This window comes from Fusarium pseudograminearum, chromosome 4, assembly GCF_000303195.2.
Source record: "Fusarium pseudograminearum CS3096 chromosome 4, whole genome shotgun sequence".
Taxonomy (NCBI): Eukaryota; Fungi; Ascomycota; class Sordariomycetes; order Hypocreales; family Nectriaceae; genus Fusarium; species Fusarium pseudograminearum.
Window position 1 is genome coordinate 3,035,612 of NC_031954.1, and position 18,892 is coordinate 3,054,503.

Here is an 18,892-nt window from a genome sequence, read left to right on the forward strand (position 1 = left end):
AGAAGAGGCGAAGCCAACTGCAGACGCCCGAAGTCTCACCATGTTAGGAAATGAGAAAAACCAAAAACCAATGATAATGGGTTCATATTTAGCAACCTTTCATGTTAGGTTCCGGCTTATTCCAGACCAGACCAGCCTTGTATGGTAACAATCTTCTAAGCCTAAGGTAGCCTCTTCGCTCAGATTGTGTAAGTGTAAGTGACCCCTGGCGATCTGAGGTAATTCGTGAATTCGAAGCCCCTGACATGCCCATGTCCATAGCCCCCATGTATGACTTCAACGTTGCTTCAGCAAAGACGCACACACTTGACAAGCTTTCACCGGCAGCCTTTTGTGGCTAGAGCAATGCGATGCATCTTCGGCTAGTCCGACCTGTATCGAAAATTTCACCAGTGAAGGTGGTTCAGCTGAGAAGAGGAAAAAAGCAAATAATAGGGTGATGTCTGAAGGAGAAATTAAGGATGCAGGCAGGCGGATTGCATAAAAACCGATACTGATTTAGTAGTTGATATAAATATTAGATCATACTTTATGCTTATATAGCCTAAGAGTGGTCTAATTATTTCGTCTGAACTTCTTTAAGTCCCTATTTTTTGCTACCCACCTGGCAGGTTAGGACGTGAAACTGGTTTATTCCCGGCCGCTCTCTCACACCGTAGATGAGCACAGCCACAGCCACAATGTGGCACGCCAGGCAATAGTTTCCTTGCCGATCCACTAACAAACAACCTTACCCAGTCCCAGTACATCAACAAATTGCCTGGGTCTCTCATCTCTATCAACCACTAAATCATCGTAACTGGAATTGGAACTATTCTATACGAGAGTCTTGTGCCTTGTTACACTGAACAAAGACTTGAAGTCGTCCAAAAGTTCCGAACTTCCAGACGCTGTCACTCCAGACTTCTTGTTATCCTTTTTCACTATTGTTCCTATCAGGATTAGATTCATACTCATTCACTATGGCTGATCCTTTCGAAGTGCGCATGCGCTTCACCTCTCAGCTTCAACATCTCAATGCTTCAGTAGCATCCGCACAAAAAGCCGCACAATATGCTCTTAGATATAGAGACATGGACGAGGATTTGCACTCATGTATCCTGGAACAGTTGGAACGAGTGGTAGGACCATCGAGTCTCAGTGTAAAATCATCACTGATTCAAGCCAACAGAATAACATGAACATACGGGCCAACATCATGTACTTCATCGAGCATTTCCTCGACATGGCGCAGCGCGATGGACACCCAGACTATATTCGGATGATGCAACGGGACATTATTCGTGTTGTTGATGCTGTTGCTCCCGATGATGGATCTGGTGCTGCCAACGTCCGAGTAGTCCGAAAGGTCGGTCGATCCCGGCATCTTGCAACTCCCTGACTCGATTCAGAACACTCGGCTCACGTTTACTATAGGTTCTACAAGGGCTTCAAGGCAAAGGCTACCTGGAGTCGCAAGCAGTCATTCAGATCGAGGATGTCATAAAGGAACGCGAGACAAATGCAGCAGACTTTGCCTCACCGAACGGAGATGTTGAAATGACAGACATGCCAATCTCTCAAAGCGTCACCAAGCCAGGCCGACGAGGCGCATCAAATCAATTTGACAAGCGTCAAATAGAGCAGCGAATCGAAGAGGATCGAGAGCGTCACAAGCGTGAGCGCGAAAGTATATGGGCTATCCCCAAGATCGATAATGCGGAAATGGATCGGCTATGGGAAGAGACTAGCGATTTCGGAGAAGACGACGACCGCCTGCTCACTGAAGAGCAGAGAGATTTTGAAAAAGAGATGGAAATGCAGTCTGGCTGCCAGCACAATCAGGGGGCAAAGAACGGCAACCATTATTAGGAACGAGGAGACACCAGCGATTCAGATGAGACGATGAGGGCCCACACAGAGGAAGAGTGATTTTTATACAAGCCAACGAAATGGAAAGGCAAGACAGCCTGACTGCCATCATCCGGAGAACGGAACGAATGGGAACTGTCGTTCTGTCGTTCAACATATCTTTCCCCAGGTTGGTCTTGGAACGGCGTTCGCAATGGGGGAATTGAAAAACAAAGCATTGATACCCGTCATTTTAATGACTGTCTGTGGGTAGTGACGTTTCAACTTATTTCATCATCATAAATTCGGGGTAGTAATATTAACTTGCCAGAACGACAATAATTACTTCATGTTATTCAATGTGATGTCATGATTAGAAAGAACTCACCGATGAGTCTTGTCCAAGGTTGCGTATTGTTAGATACTAGTACATATGTTTTTTATACATGCAATCCAGCCATCTATCGTGCCAAGTCGCTAGTCGTCATGTCCCATAGATCGATCATCCATCTTACTCCATAACCACGGTGGCGCCCAACTCCTTCATGGTGTTGATGATCTTCTCGGCATCTTCCTTGGGAACGTTCTCCTTCATCATCTTGGGCGCACTCTCGACGAACTTCTTGCTGTCCACCAGGCTCAGGCCGAGCATGTTCTTGACCTCCTTGATGACCTTGGCCTTGGAGGGGGCGTCGAATCCTTGGAGCTTGAGGGTGAAGAGGGTCTTCTCGGCGGCGGCGGGAGCGGCCTCCTCAGCCTCCTCGACAGCAGCGGGGGCAGCTGCAGGAGCAGCAGCAAAGCCGCCTATGGGCATATCGGGAATGTTGAGCTTGTTCTGTTCAAGGCGTCATGTTAGCGACTACGATCCAGATAACCCCGCCAATGCCCAATTGATGTTTATCTCGGCACCAGCACTACTAACCTTGAGGCTGGAAACAAGGTCGGCAGTCTCCAGAAGAGTAAGCTGGCTAATCTGGTCGACAATGGCTTCGATCTTGGGGTTGACGGGAGCGGCTTCGGTTGAGTTCCATCTCCTCGAGGTTGCCGGGATGCGGACAAGCTGTGCGGGTGCCCGGGCAGCGCGAGCGGATCGGAGCTGGCGAGCACAGCTCTGGGCGGCGTACCGACAAGACATGGCCATTGTTGTGGTTGAACTGGTGGATGCTCAATTCGAGAGAGTCGTCGCGTGCGGGCGTCTGAGGGAATGTCTTGAAGTTTTTCGAGTATCGATGTTCTGGCGGGCTAGCGGCTTGGTCACGTGGATAACTGGGGCAGTCACTTTGTATGTCGAACGATGTGTCTTTGCTTTGCAATTGTAACTTCTAGATACAAGTAAATAGGATTCGAGTATAAAATTTGACATGGAACAGTGCTATTGAGTCAATCGAGTGAATTCTTGGGGATGCTCCAGTTCTGACTGTGGTGCTGTGCTGTGCTATCACCTGAGCCAAAAGGCACGCTTTCTTGAGCCGATGGGACTCATGTTGAATTGGACGTCAATAGTTGGGGGAATTAGGAAGGTGAGGCAACACATTCGTTTAAGAATAAATGGCAATATTAGAAATAACCTCAGAATAGTAACACATGACCTTTAGCGACTCAATTCGGTAAATTGAATGCTGTCGATGCCAATTACTTTACAGGTGAGCTCCAGGGTCCATGAGATTAGCGTAGTCTAGAAGGCCCCACAACTACACAAACCGAGATAAGATAACAGAAAAAAAAGTCAAGTTCAAGGTGCGGTTGGTGAATCACGTTAACACCAGCATCGGCAGCCAAAATTTGTCGACAAGAGCGCAATCATGGCAATGATTGATGTCTCAAGACAGAGGAGGTCGCTCCTTGCGGACGCGAGCGTGTTAGAACTTTTGCCCGCAGAAATACTGGCAATTATTCAGACAGAGTCCTCGACGAAGCTGCTCGATGCTATTGCTGAGGCAGCTCTTTGCCCACCACTTACAGAGCGTATCTTTGCGCATTTCGAGCACGTCTTCCCAGACGTTTGTGCTCGATGGATTCTCAACCCTGGCAATGAACAAAAACACATACGAATATACTCGGCACTAGCACGTATTCTTCCTTTTGCACCATATCTATCAACCTTCATCGAATACGCCTCTTCCACTGCCGAACAGCCGACTAATTCACACTCTCTACGACTCCCACCCTTGAAACTCGACCAGGATGCCATTACTCAAGACGGCGATGTCCTCTTACAGAGCCTTCTTGTCGCTTGGAGGCTGATCAGCTTCGACTCGCGCAACTTTGGCCCCCTGACATCGGCCGCTTTCATGCAGACCCTTTTTAATCATCAAAGTACAGCAGTTCGTTATCTCGCGACCAGGATATTCATTCAACTTCTTCATGGGTCAGATTGGAAGCTCGAATCTCTCATCCAGGAACATATCGGCAAGAGCGAGGCTATCCTCGCAGACTTTGATGGCAGATCGATTGATTATGGGTTTCTGTCGTTGTACGAACAGTCTCGAGTGAAGTCTTTCCTAACTTTGCGCCAAGAAGTACAGGCTGCTCACGAAGCCGACGGCAATGACTCCCCGTACCTACAGGCTCTAACGCCTTACGTTGTTTCCTATGGCAATGCCATTCTCCCCAGACCTCTGGGCCCAACCGGGGAGCCCTCAAATCTAGTACTCACTCCCACGACCATCTCCAACTTGGAGAAGCTGGCGACCATGCTACGAGAACCCGACCCAGTCATGCTTCATGGCGCGCCTGGAGTTGGCAAGACTGCCTTGGTTCATGAAATCGCCAAACAACTTGGCATGTACTCGAACATGGTCACACTGCATCTTAACGAACAGACAGACGCCAAGATGTTGATCGGCCTATACTCAACCGACACGAAGCCCGGCAGTTTCCAGTGGCGTGCTGGTGTCTTGACTACGGCAGTGAAAGAAGGTCGATGGGTGTTGGTGGAGGATCTGGACCGAGCCCCCACCGAGGTTTTGAGCACGCTGCTCCCCCTTATCGAACGACAAGAACTTCTTATTCCAAGTCGAGGCGAAAGAATACGCGCAGCAAGCACTTTCCGACTTTTTGCAACGGTGCGGACGTCACGAGGTATGAATGGACGGGAAAACCTGCCTAGCATGGTTGGAATGCGATTCTGGCAGACCTTGAATACCCAAGCCCTCGCGGCCTCCGAGCTTGAAGATGTTATAGTTCAGACGTACCCCATCCTGCGAAGGCTTGTCCCGGATATTCTTGCAGTGTACACCCGTCTGTCCCAATTCAGCAACAAACCTGGCGCATTGACTCGGGGTCGCAATGTGATGGACCGCCAGATGACGTTGCGCGACTTGCTGAAATGGTGCCGCAGATTGCGCGAGTCTTTGATCGCCGCCGGCTCGAAGACAGGGGAGGAAGCGATCACCAATACGACAGAAGACCAAATGTTCATGGAGGCGGTTGATTGTTTTGTTGGAAGCTGCCCTGATCCACAGATCGGCAAAGACCTCGTCTTTGCGATTGCCGAGGAGATGCGCGTTCCAAAGTCAAGAGTCGAATATTATTTGTCAACTCATATACCCCCTTTGCAGGAGAGCGAAAACCAGTTCAGCATTGGCCGCGCAGTATTGCGCAAGAAGAAGCAATCCAACAGGGTACAAAAGTCAAAGCGGCCATTCGCAAGCACGGCGCATGCCAAAAGGCTGTTGGAGCAAATTGCTGTCGCAGTCAAACTCAACGAAGCTGTCCTCCTTGTCGGAGAAACCGGTATCGGTAAGACTACAGTGGTACAACAACTGGCCGAGTCCTTAGGCCACAAGCTTGTTGCTGTAAACCTGTCCCAACAGAGTGAGGTTGGTGACCTTCTCGGTGGCTTCAAGCCTGTCAATACCAGAACATTGGCCATGCCCCTCAAGGAAGAGTTCGAGGATCTGTTCTCAGCTACCGGCATCTCTGCGTCCAAAAACCAAAAGTACCTCGAACAGGTCGGCAAATGTTTTGCCAAGGGACAATGGTCAAGGGTGTCTAAACTGTGGAAGGAAGCCCCCAAGATGTTTAACAAGATTGTAAAAGAGCTCGAACGAGTTCAGGCTGAACAAACAGAGACTCGAGATGGAGATGAGCAGCCTACCAAGCGTCGAAAGACTCAGTCCAAGCTGCAAACCCTGCTTGATCTGCGTCCGCGGTGGGATCTGTTTGCCCGCAATCTCGAGCAGTTCGATGTTCAGATCTCTGGAGGCTCTGGCAGCTTTGCCTTTTCTTTCATGGAGGGAAATCTTGTCAAGGCTGTGCGCAACGGTGACTGGGTTCTTCTCGATGAGATCAACCTTGCTTCTCCTGATACCCTTGAAAGTATCGCCGATCTCTTAACCGGCCCCGAGGAGAGACCATCTATTCTCCTGTCGGAAACCGGCGAGATCGAGAAGATTGAGGCTCATCCCAATTTTAGAATCTTCGGTGCCATGAACCCTGCAACCGATATTGGAAAGCGAGATTTACCAGTTGGAATCCGCTCCAGATTCACCGAAGTTTATGTTTCCAGCCCAGACAAGGATATCAAAGATCTGCTCAACATCATTAAGACTTATCTCGGTAATAGTAGCAGCAAGAATGACCAAGCAGCAGATGACATCGCGCGTCTCTATCTCAACACCAAGCGATTGGCAGAAGAGAAAAGATTGGTCGATGGAGCGAATGAAGTACCTCACTTCAGTCTTCGTACCCTGACCCGAGTTCTGAGCTATGTGAATACCATTGCACCATACTATGGTTTGCGAAGGGCTCTCTACGAGGGTTTCGCAATGGGCTTTCTTACACTGCTTGATAGAGAGTCGGAAAAGATGCTTGTGCCCTTGATATCCCACCATATTTTCGAGAGTCACGGCAACCCCCAGTCATTGCTTTCTCAAACACCAAAACACCCCAACGATGGTAAACAATATGTACCCTTCAAGAACAAGAACCGGGACAGACAATACTGGCTCTTCCAGGGCAACGAAACACCCATTGAGCGGGACGACTACATTATTACTGCTTACGTTGAGCGCAACCTTCTGAACCTTGTCCGTGCAACCTCGACAAGGCGGTTCCCAATTCTTATCCAAGGTCCAACCTCTGCCGGAAAGACAAGTATGATCGAGTACCTTGCAAACTTCACTGGAAACAAGTTTGTGCGTATCAACAACCACGAGCATACCGACCTCCAGGAGTATCTTGGTACCTACATCTCTGGGTCTGATGGTAAGCTACGTTTCCAAGAAGGTATTCTTGTGCAAGCAATGCGCCAAGGTCACTGGATTGTGCTTGACGAACTGAACCTGGCGCCAACCGACGTTCTTGAGGCCCTGAACCGTCTTCTGGATGACAACCGGGAGCTCTTGATTCCCGAAACTCAAGAGATCGTCAGACCACATGAAAATTTCATCTTGTTTGCTACACAGAACCCTCCTGGTCTATACGGTGGCAGAAAGGTGCTTTCAAGAGCGTTCCGTAACAGATTCCTAGAGCTGCACTTCGATGACATACCTGAAGATGAGTTGGAGTTTATTCTCCAACAACGAAGTCGGAACACCTCTCCTCCTGATTGTCGAAGAATCGTCACTGTCTATAAGGAACTGTCGAGACTTCGTCAAACAAGTCGACTTTTCGAACAAAAAGATAGTTTTGCTACACTTCGAGATCTGTTCCGTTGGGCCTTGCGAGAGGCGGAGACACGCGAAGAAATTGCTTGTCACGGATTCATGCTGCTTGCAGAAAGGGTTCGCGAGGAGGAGGAGCGCATTGCTGTCAAGGAGATCATCGAGAAGGTCTTCAAAGTCAAGATCGATCCTCAGAATCTGTACTCTGCCACTGTGGCTCCTGAGCTGAAGCAGTTCACAAGCCAGAAGAACAGTCAGGGAGTTGTATGGACCCATGCAATGCGCCGACTCTATGTTCTTGTATCTCGAGCATTACGCAACAACGAGCCTGTATTGCTAGTGGGCGAAACAGGTTGCGGCAAGACTACTGTCGTTCAGCTGCTGGCCGAGGCATTGAAAAGAGAGCTCCATATCGTCAATGCTCATCAGAACACCGAGACGGGCGATCTGATTGGTTCGCAAAGACCTGTTCGTAACCGTGGAGCCATCATCGATGCTATGGACGTGGACTTGAAGTCGGTTCTGCAGACACTTGGCTTAGATATCTCCGGCTCGGTTGAAGAGCGCTTGGAGCGATACAAGGCATTGGATTCTTCGATCATCAACAGCATTCCACAAGACGCCCGGGAGCGAATTAGTGCCAGCGAGACGCGAAGCAAAGCTTTGTTTGAATGGGCAGACGGAAGTCTCGTAGAGTCGATGCGAGATGGCCACTTTTTCCTCCTGGATGAAATCTCCTTGGCTGATGACTCAGTTCTGGAGCGTCTTAACTCCGTGCTGGAACCTTCGCGAACACTTCTCCTCGCCGAAAAGGGTGTTGATAACTCCTTTGTTGTTGGAGCTGATGGTTTCCAGTTCTTTGCCACCATGAATCCAGGTGGTGATTTTGGAAAGAAGGAGCTGTCGCCTGCTTTGCGAAACCGATTTACTGAAATTTGGGTTCCCGCCTTGTCGCAGAGCGAAGACATCTACGAGATTGTCAAGACAAAGCTTAACAGCGACTCCAAGCAACTGACTGACATCATTGTTCAGTTTGCTGCTTGGTTCGGTGACACTTTCAGGTCCATGGCGTCAGCGCCGTTCTCCGTCAGAGAAATCCTGGTCTGGGTCCAATTTATCAACAACTTCCAATCTAATCAGCCTGTTGTTTCCCTGGTACATGGTGCTTCGACTATCTTCATTGATAGCATCGGCGCCAACCCTTCTGCCATTCTTGCTACCGATCCGAAGTCACTCGGCCAGCAACGGCAGAAGTGTTTGGGCAAGCTGAGTGAGCTTATTGGCGAGGATATCTCTGGGATCTACGAGACACAGCCTGAGCTCTCTATGGATGATACTTCTTTGACCATTGGTCACTTCAGTATCCCTCGGGCTTCCACAGGCGTTGCCGATCCTGGATTTGCTTTTCATGCGCCCACTACTCGTTTGAACGCCATGCGAGTCCTTCGAGCGCTCCAGATGCAACGGCCGATTCTGCTTGAGGGAAGTCCTGGTGTCGGTAAAACGACTCTTGTTGCAGCCTTATCCCAAGCATGCGGACAACCGCTGACTAGGATTAATTTATCTGACCAAACCGATTTGATGGACTTGTTTGGTACTGATGTCCCCGTGGAAGGAGCCGAGGCTGGCAACTTTGCTTGGAGAGATGCCCCATTCCTTCAGGCTATGCAGAAGGGAGAGTGGGTTCTCCTGGACGAAATGAACCTTGCTTCTCAGTCTGTACTGGAAGGTCTCAATGCTTGTCTTGATCATCGAGGTGAGGTTTACATCTCGGAGTTGGACCAAGTCTTCAAGCGTCACCCGGATTTCCGTCTTTTCGCAGCTCAGAACCCTCATCACCAGGGTGGTGGTCGCAAAGGATTACCCGCCTCTTTTGTCAACCGTTTCATCGTCGTCTACGCCGACGTCTTCTCAGACGACGATCTGAACTTGATTGCAGCACATAACTACCCCAAGATTGAACCACAGGCGATCAGCCAACTGATTCAGTTTGTGTCTCAACTCGACCACAAGCTGGCCATCGAGAAGGCTTTTGGAAGCCAGGGAAGTCCTTGGGAGTTCAATTTGCGCGATGTCCTCCGCTGGTTGAAACTTCTCGACTCTTCTGACCCTCTGCTTCACAACGCCCATGTTGATGACTTCCTTGATATCATTGTCCGACAGCGATTCCGATCACAGCGGGACCGCGAGGAAGTTGACAATCTTTTTACGTTGATTTCCGGATCGCCGCCACGACAGCATAGCTTGTACCATGATATCAACCCAATGTTTGGTCAAGTTGGGTTGGCTCTGCTCGACAGGCATCCTCATTCTCAACCTGAGCGACTCCCCAATATCGACATTGTTCCTAGGCTGGCTGAGCTTGAGTCGCTCATGATTTGTGTCAAGCAAAACGTTCCTTGTATTCTCAGCAGCCCTTCAGGCTACGGCAAGTCTGTTCTCTTGGAACATGTCGCAGCTTTGGCCGGAAAACCTCTTGTGGTGTTCCCGATGAACGCTGACATCGATACTATGGATCTAGTTGGTGGTTTTGAGCAGGCAGACCCCCTTCGTGAGGTTAACGCTGCTCTCAGAGCCCTCCAACAGGACCTGCAGAACTCGATCATGTCGGCAGTGCCAGAGGATATTCCCAACCAGGCGCTTCATCTACTTCACTTGCTTGATGGCTTTACTGGTGATGTTGCATCTCTTCCCGCCATCACCGAAGCGGCCAAAGAGCTGCTTCAAAAGGTCCCTGAGGACTCCGAGGTCGCGACCACATTGACCAAGGCGCTTGTTCCCCTGCAACAAAACTTGGTGTTGGAGAACCCTCGTTTTGAGTGGCTGGATGGTGTCATCGTCAAGGCCCTACAAATGGGTCAGTGGCTGGTTCTTGACAATGCCAACATGTGTAACGCTTCCGTCCTGGATCGTCTGAACTCCCTCCTTGAGCCAAACGGTTTCTTGAGCATCAACGAGCATTGCGGACCCGGCGGAGAACCTAGAATTGTGCGACCACATCCAGAATTCCGCATTTTCTTAACTATGGATCCCCGATATGGCGAGCTTTCCCGCGCAATGCGGAACCGTGCTGTTGAAATCCATATCCACACACCTCCTCCTGCCCTCGACCCCTCATACACTAGAGTCGTGAGCGTGGAGAGCAGTCTGCAACGGTACGGCATATCCAAGCAGGTAGCTGACTCGATTACGACAGCCGATGGATCTGTCGAGATTGTCGAGCGCGCTCTTGAGACCCTTTCTATATCAGATGTCGCTCTCCTTCCCCGATTTGCCGACACTCTGCTAAAGAGTACTGCTGACAAAGCGGCGTTCGAGGTTGGAGTTGCAGAATTGCTTGATTTCCTTCACTCAAGCAATGGCGCTGACGGTGTCAATGCCGTTTCTGGTTTGTACGCTTCCTTGAACGTTTCCGAGGCACTCAAGCCCGCGCAGCCCCTGCACCCACTTAGCAACTTCCCCGTGGCTCAGCTTTTGTCTTCTCCAGACCACGCACGATGGCTTGGCGCATGCCTCGAATTCTACCACGACCTGTATCGCCTGCAAAACTCTATCGAGGACCAACGACGCCAAGCCCAGGTTAACAAATTGAACGCTCTCAACAGACTTCAAAGATCACTTGTTAGTGATCGCGTGGCAGCTGTGTCAAAGGATGCCACTGTGAAGCTAGCTTCGTTCTTGGTCTCTACGATCAACACTATTAAAGAGTGGCTCGGGTTCAGCTTCGAGTCTTCTGAGTCATGGATGGAGCGCGTTCGCATTCTCAGAGGTGTTGTTCGCTATCTTGAGCGCACTGTCCGGCTCACCACTGAAGACAACTTTGACGAAGCCAAATTTCAGGCACACCTGGCACAAGGTGCAAACTTCCTTCAAAAACAGTTATCTCTATCGCATGGCACCCAGGAGCGAGAATTTGTTCTCCACCTCCTTGGCCGGCTGGGCAAAGACTTTACCGCTGGATTCAAGTTGTCGACCGGTCTGAGCATGGAGTTGCTTTGGCACGTTTTCCGCCCGACTCCTCTACCTACGAAGATACTCTTGGATCAAACACTAGAACTTGAAAAGCTGGGCTCTCGATTCGATACTTTACGTTGGAAGGCGGGAGCAACAATTCCTGACTTGGCAAAGGCTATGACAACCCTTCAGAAGGCCTCTGGAATTATCAGCAGTGATGTTCCAAACGTGGACAGTCTTCTGGAAGCTCTCACTACAGAAATTGAGTCCCTTGAAAGTCGAATCGGTGCTGATGAGGCTGAGCGTATGCCTTTCATGGTTGAAGAATTCGAATCACTTCGCCAGGTAGCAATGCTTAGCCCCACCAACTCAGATCACGCAGAGCTGCAAGTACTGTCTAATATCCCTACACAGGCTGGAATGATGCTAGCTAGCTCTGAACATCAGGCTGCACTTCTCCAGTCAGTCGAGAATCTGGTATACCAGAGCCAATTCTCTTGGGATGGCAAGTTCGTGACGTCGTTCTGGTCAAAGTTACAACACCTGGGATCAGTCAACTTGGGCTCTCTGGCTCTCCTTGAAGCCGAGCTCCCAATTGCCGGTCGGCAGCTTGCGATACTCAGCGCTGACTTGGTTCAGAACCCCCTGATTAGACTGAACAATGTGCTCTCCAACCTTCTTCTCGAGGTCTTCAATGCTCATGGCCAAGGCCTCAAGGACGCTGTTGTTGAAGCAGCACAACTTGTTTCTCAAGACCCCGCCACGAACTCGCAGGCTTTCGAAGGCATTTTGACTCTCATTGAACAAGATCACTTCCGCCAAATTGCCGTTGAGCACCTTATCCCTGCTATGAAGGCGCTCACTGCTTCGCAAGAGGACCTCCAAAAACAGGCACATCTGTCAGCTTATGCTTGGATTCACTTCAGTATTGGCACTGTCAAGCTGTACGTTCCCGACCGTGTCTTTGATCCTCAGAGTAGGCCGAAGATGGAACGCGAATTTCTTCAAGAGATGCACGCCCTTCTGGATGAGCGAACTGGGTCACTTCGGACGTTTGAGAAGCTCTTTACCGGACAAGATACGAATGAGCGCATCCGTCTCCTGGAAGCTGAAGCCACTGCCCTTGGCCCTCTTCCAGAAGAGGTTCGACCAATCTACAGACCCGATCAATCAGAGCTCAGTCGCCTTCATGCTGAATTCTCGAACGTGCTGAAGGCCGTCACGGGCCCTACCCTGTCTTCCGCTCTTCAAACCATTGACAACGACCCGAGTAGAGCGGCAGAAGAGTTACAGCTGGTGAAAGAAAATGTACTTCGACTTTTGGACAGACTCTCTGCGCGCTTCGAAGCATATCAAGACATGACACGGCCCGCCTCAAGCCTGCTTCGTTGCCTCATGATCGGACTTTCATTATGCGATGCCGCATCAGCTCGTAACTTGGCATCTGCTTCTCAGCAGATTCTTGAAGTTACTCCTTTCCTGGGTGGAGCCATGTGGAACCAGAAGGACGGAGACTTCTCGTCGCGAACATTTGAATTCCTCAACTACATGTCCGTCGTTGCCAGCGTTGAAGGTTTCGAGAACATTGGCCATGGTGCCCGTGATATGGTTTTCAAGAGCTTCCACAGCTTGTTCGACGAGTGGACCAAGAGACTCGAGGTCGATCGCAAGGAGCAAGCTGCCAAGGGGAGCCTTTACCGCTTCCGCGGCTCCCTGGAGGATGAAGAAGAGATTGACACAGAGGAGTTCAACGAGCTATTCCCCACTTTCGATGACGAAGAAGCAGCGAATGTGCCTTCCGCTAAGAAGCAAGATGAAGTGCGTGACCAATCTCTGCGTGTGGCACAAATTCACAAGAACCTCTTCCTCACTCGACAAGACTTCGCTACAACAATCAAGGATGTTTGCAAATCTGTGGGTGACAGAGTTACATCGGAAACTATTGACCACAAGAACATCGACCGTAACCTGACAAGCAAGATGCTGGCTGGTACCATGTTCTTCCTGAACGACAAACTCGAGTCACTCGTCTCACCCACTGTGGACAAGGGCTACAACTTCTACACAGATGCTAACGTTCCGGAAGCTCGTCAACTTGTTGCTCTCATGCATAAGATCAAAGCTCGTTTCCGTGAGTTACAGATGGTAGACGAGATTGGCCATATGCAACCGTTGGCCGATGTCATTCAAGCTTGTGATCAAGTTCTTGAACTTGTCCACAGCGAGCCGTTGGCTAAAATCCTCCCCAAGGTTGAGTACCTTCACGGCCATGTTTACGAATGGCAATTCGGTGGATGGGCAAGCAAAATCTACGGTGTTCTTGCTCTCCATAACCTCCTTACCGATACGGTCATCCGCTGGCGACGATTAGAACTATCGACTTGGGCCAATCTCTTTGACATGGAACAGAAGAAATGCCAGGATGATGCATACTCATGGTGGTTTGTGGCTTACCAAGTAGTCATTGCCGTTCCCTTGTCTCTGGTGGATGTCCCCAAAGAGATGGAAGAGTACGCTGCTTCTCTGATTTCAAGTTTGGAGATGTACTTTTCCACCGCGATCGTTGGCCAATACGGAGCACGTCTCGCCCTACTACGTCAACTCCAAAGCCATCTCAAGCTCCTGACTGAAGACTATCCTGTGCTTCAAGTTATATTGCATTCATTGTCCAACTTTATCCAATATTACTCTCGGTACGAGAAGATCATGGAGGAAACTTTGCAAAAGGGACGCCTTCCGATTGAGAAGAAGATGAAGGATGTTCTGCTCATGGCAAGCTGGAAGGATACAAATATCAATGCTCTTCGCGAGAGTGCTCGCAAGTCGCATCAGAAACTCTTCCGAATTATCAGGAAGTTCCGCGGTGTTCTTGGCCAGCAGGCGAAGCAAATCATTGAGCAAGGCCTTCCTGACGAAGAAGTCTGTCGCATGGCTCACATCGACAACAAGTCTCCTGCTCCCGAGGTCCCGGCAGACGTCTTCTCCAAACTGAACGAGACCATGCCTGAATGGATTAATGGCCACAAGCGACTTGCCAACGTCTCCAAAACTGTCTCAGTCATGCGCAAGATCTCAGACAATCCGGACTTGTCTAGCGATGTACCACAGACCATCGACGACTATGTTTCTAGCCTCAGCGAGTCGATGGTGGAGTTGCGAAAAGAAACACCACCCTTCCTGAATGACGAGAATAAGGACCAGGTCAAACACTTGAAGACAAGAAAGAGGAAATTGTTCGCTGATACCTTGCGTGACCTTCGGCAGATGGGCCTCAATTACAACCTAGGACAAGACAAACTTGCTGAACAGGAGTCACTATCCCTCATATTAGCATCCATTCAGCCCGTACAACTCCCTGAGGATGCTTCTACCGATGCCATGGACTATCATTTCCACAAGATCCTTGACCTTGCTCCCAAGGTCAGAGAGGCGTCTAGAGACCACTCTGAGGATTTGACAAGCGCTGAGATTGCGCGAAGTGTTGGTTTCGTCGAAGGTATGCTCAACCTCCTGCTCGCCCAGAGGAGTTTGATCTCCAATGGAGGCTCCTCGTTGTCGCTACTCAAGCGATCAAAATCACAATTCCATCACTTGAGCCTCGCCCAGGAGCACGGTGCTCTCATCCGTCAGACAACTACATCCGACTGGACGCGCCTTCTTCCCTGGCTCGTCCAAATCCTCCAGTATACCATCCGCCTAGTGGAAATCCACGAAAAGCTAGGAGATGCCAAGCACACCATGACTCTGGAGCATCTGAAGTCGTGGTATGGACGATTCGAATCCCTCCATACCTCCACTGCCGGTCTCAAACAACTACCAGAAGGTGTATCTTCTGAAGAAGCTGCCCTTGCGGAAGCCAAATTCTCCAGCGAACTTACCAGCTTCCGCACCAGCCTAGAGGATCTGAACAGAGAACAGCCGAAGCTCTCTTTTGTCTTTATGCAGATTGCCGGCTGGACTAATATTAGCGACGAGGTTCTAAACCTGACATACAATCGCATGGAGCTAGGCACATTTGCAAACGCTATCTCGACACTTTGCGACAAGATCCTCGTCGCTGTCGAAGGTGCAAAGAAGGCCGCGAAAGAAATTCCCCGCAAGGAGAATGAGCCTGGCTGGTTGACTAGCCACAGTGACGGCTTTGCGAACTTGTTTACCAAGCTTCGTACTGCAGAGGTTGAACGAAGTGTAACTGGTTGCATCAATATGCTGCAGCAAATTCAGCTCGAGGATCAGCATCTTGGCCAGGCAGCTATGAGTCTCATGGCTATTGCAAGCCCGATCTTGAGCGAATATGTTGATCTGTCACAGCAAATTTTGATGCAGGTCGTCGACATCCACAGTGCTATAGCGCATATGGCCTACAATATGACCAAGACTTTCACTCAAATCTCGTCTCAAGGATTCTGCACCCCGCAAGAAAAGTCCGATGAAACCTCTGGTGAATCCGGTAAAGTGGAATCCGGCACTGGCCTCGGTGACGGCGAAGGTGCCGAAGACATTAGCAAGGATATCCAACCCGACGAAGACCTCTCTGAGCTTGCTCAAGAAGCCAACAAAGAGGAGAATGGCGAAATGGAAGATGAAAAGGATGCTGTCGATATGGCAGATGAAGAGCTTGAGGGAGATATGGGCAGTGTTGACGGTGCCGAGGATGACGAAGAAGGATCGAAGAATGGGGATGAAGAGGAGGAGGAGAATGACATGGACGAAGAGGCCGGAGATGTTGATGACCTTGATCCTACTGCTGTTGACGAGAAGATGTGGGATGGAGATGATGAAGAGAAGGCCGAGAAAGACCAGCAGGGCGAGAAGGCCAAGGGGCAGAAGAAGGATGATGAGCAGCTGGCGGGAGATGAGGACGCTCAGAAACAGGATGGCGAAGAACAACCAGACGTTGACGATTCTGGTGAACAAGATGCCGAGGAGGAGGATGAAGCTGACGCGGAAGAAGAGGATGTGAAGACCCAGGAGGAAATGAACAAGCAAGAGCAGACCGCTCAGGAGAACGACACCCTGGCGCTCCCCGAGGACATGGATTTGGACCTCGGCGATGAGCAGGAGCCAGCATCAGACAGTGATGACTTGGATGATCTGTCTGACATTGAAGAAGAGAAGAAAGAAGTCGAGGACCAGGAAATGGGTGAAGATGGGGATGCAGACTCGGACGATGCAGCGGCCGAGACCCAGCTTCAAGAGGAGGCAGGAGAAGAAGCTGGAATCGAAGAGGATGAAGATACACCCGAGGAAAAGGCTGGCGGTAAGGACGAGGTTGATGAGGAAGTTAAACCAGAGGAAGAAGAGAAGGCAGAAGAACAGGAGGATGCTACAGACCAGAACCAACCTCCTCAAGACAACGCCACGACGGACACCGACAATGCAGCACCAAGCGATGTCAAGACCTCTGGCCAAGATCAGAATGCGGACTCGATGGATGTCGACGATAACTTCCAGAGCAATGCCGCTCAACAAGAGGACGGCGAGATGGGAGAAGGCGCTGCTGACCAGGATACAAGCGCAGGAAACAAGGGGTCTACGTCACAGTCAAAGGAGATTATGGACAGAGCCGACCAAGAGCAAGACAAACCGGACTCAGCTCGCAGCGATCCTTTCAAGAAGCTCGGCGACGCCCTTGAACGTTGGCATCGACAGCAAGAGGACATCAAGGACGCCGAATCCTCCGATGCCAACGAGCAAAATGCGCCACAGGATCCAAGCGCCGATCAAGGTCGTAAGGAATTCCAGCATCTTCAGGATGACGAGACTGCCACAGACACACAAGCTATGGGAACCGCAGACGACGAACAGGTGCAACCCATGGATGAATCCATGGCCATTGATGAGGAGAAGCAAGATCCTACAAGCCGTCTGATGGATGAGGACAAGGATGAGACTGAGCAGGATCCCGACCAAATGGATACCGCCGACACCGCCGAGGCGCCAGATGCAAGCAATCAAGATGCAGACAAGGATCAGGATGACACCCGCTCAGGAGTCAAGACACGCCAAGGCAACTATGAACGCGAGCTCAGTCCTTCTGAACAAGAGGCGCAAATGCTGGAAGAGGACCAAGACGAAGCAGATATCCAGGAAACATCGACTCAGCTCTCTATCACTCACATCTCGGACGAAGAACGCCCACTCCGAGACTTTGGAGAGTCGATGCAGCAGTGGACTGAGTTCCAGACCAAGACACACTCGCTCTCGTTGGCATTGACATCTCAACTCCGACTCATCCTTACACCTTCGCAGTCAACAAAGCTCTCGGGCGGTTTCCGTACTGGTAAGCGGCTCAGCATCAAGCGTATCATCCCATACATCGCTTCAAGCTACAAGCGAGACAAAATTTGGATGCGGCGCAGCATTCCGACCAAGCGAACCTACCAAATCCTGCTCTGCGTGGATGACAGTAAGAGTATGGGAGAAACATCGTCGGGTACCCTGGCGATGGAATCTCTGGTCATGGTGTCACGCTCACTTACAATGCTGGAGGCTGGACAAGTTGGTGTCATGGGTTTTGGAGCCGACGTCTTCACCGCTCATGGTCTTACAGAACCTTTTGCTTCGGATGCTGGAGCCAAGGTACTACAGAAATTCAACTTCTCCCAAGATCGTACCGACATTGGCTTGCTCATTCAACGAACCATTGAAACTTTCAGAGAGGCCCGACAACAGAGCAATGGCAATGCTGATCTCTGGCAACTTGCACTCATTCTTTCTGACGGTCTTACACCTTCGTCAGCCCATGAGGGTATCCGACGAATGTTGCGAGAGGCTATGGAGGAGCGGATCATGATCGTGTTCATTATTATGGATGACACGGGCAAGAAGAAGGGCGATAGTGTACTTGAGCTCAAGGAAGCCAAGTTTGTTCGAGATGGCGGAGAGAGCAAAGTGGTGATTGAGAGGTATCTGGACACGTTCCCGTTCCAGTACTACTTGATTGTCCACAATCTCGAAGAGTTGCCAAGTGCACTGGCTGGCCTTTTGCGAACGTGGTTTGCTGAGGTCAACGCATAGAGTGATGGCGCAGCTCGGGGAGTTGTTTCCTTTACTTAATACAAAGGACAGGGTGGGATGGTTAGTTTATAGACGGTTGCATAACCACACAGGAGTTTAAGGGGGTTTGATTTATTTAACATTCTTGACAAGATAGTGCAAATCTTGATTGATAAAATTACTAAGAGAAACCAATTTGATTCGATTATTTACTAGACAAAGCCGTTGTACAATGTTGAATGTGACAGCCCGTGTAGCGTAGGTAGGTATTGTTGTTGTATGAGTCAAACTGTGATATTAACAAGAGACATTGATGTCGATCTCTTCTGCTCTACCACGCTATTGGATCCATGGCGTGTAGACCCTGGCTCAGAGCCCTTTAAACACCTGTAATAGGTAGTGAACTAGCAGACGCCTTTAGGCCTGCCAGGGAATTTAAGAGGCACTGGCGCTACTGCACAAACCCAAGACAGTGCCCCGGGCGATCCCCCCCCCCCCCCACT

The 18,892-nt window shown here is 50.2% G+C and overlaps 3 protein-coding genes across 3 annotated transcripts; 2 read left to right on the forward strand and 1 right to left on the reverse strand.

Annotated features, from left to right (window-relative positions):
* Window positions 1–962: 962 nt before the first annotated feature.
* Window positions 963–1,851, forward strand: FPSE_00179 (uncharacterized protein; the record flags this gene model as incomplete). Its single annotated transcript, XM_009253299.1, has 3 exons — window positions 963–1,121; window positions 1,172–1,348; window positions 1,417–1,851. 3 exons carry the CDS (start codon window positions 963–965, stop codon window positions 1,849–1,851), a joined length of 771 nt encoding a protein of 256 aa, XP_009251574.1.
* A 490-nt stretch (window positions 1,852–2,341) lies between these two features.
* FPSE_00178 (uncharacterized protein) lies at window positions 2,342–2,971 on the reverse strand (the record flags this gene model as incomplete). The annotated part of the gene is made up of 2 exons (XM_009253298.1): window positions 2,342–2,665; window positions 2,753–2,971. The coding sequence occupies 2 exons, from the start codon at window positions 2,969–2,971 to the stop codon at window positions 2,342–2,344; spliced, it is 543 nt and encodes a 180-aa protein (XP_009251573.1).
* Window positions 2,972–3,632: 661 nt separating this feature from the next.
* FPSE_00177 (uncharacterized protein) lies at window positions 3,633–18,410 on the forward strand (the record flags this gene model as incomplete). Its single annotated transcript, XM_009253297.1, has 2 exons — window positions 3,633–10,581; window positions 10,633–18,410. The coding sequence occupies 2 exons, from the start codon at window positions 3,633–3,635 to the stop codon at window positions 18,408–18,410; spliced, it is 14,727 nt and encodes a 4,908-aa protein (XP_009251572.1).
* Between the last annotated feature and the right edge of the window lie 482 nt (window positions 18,411–18,892).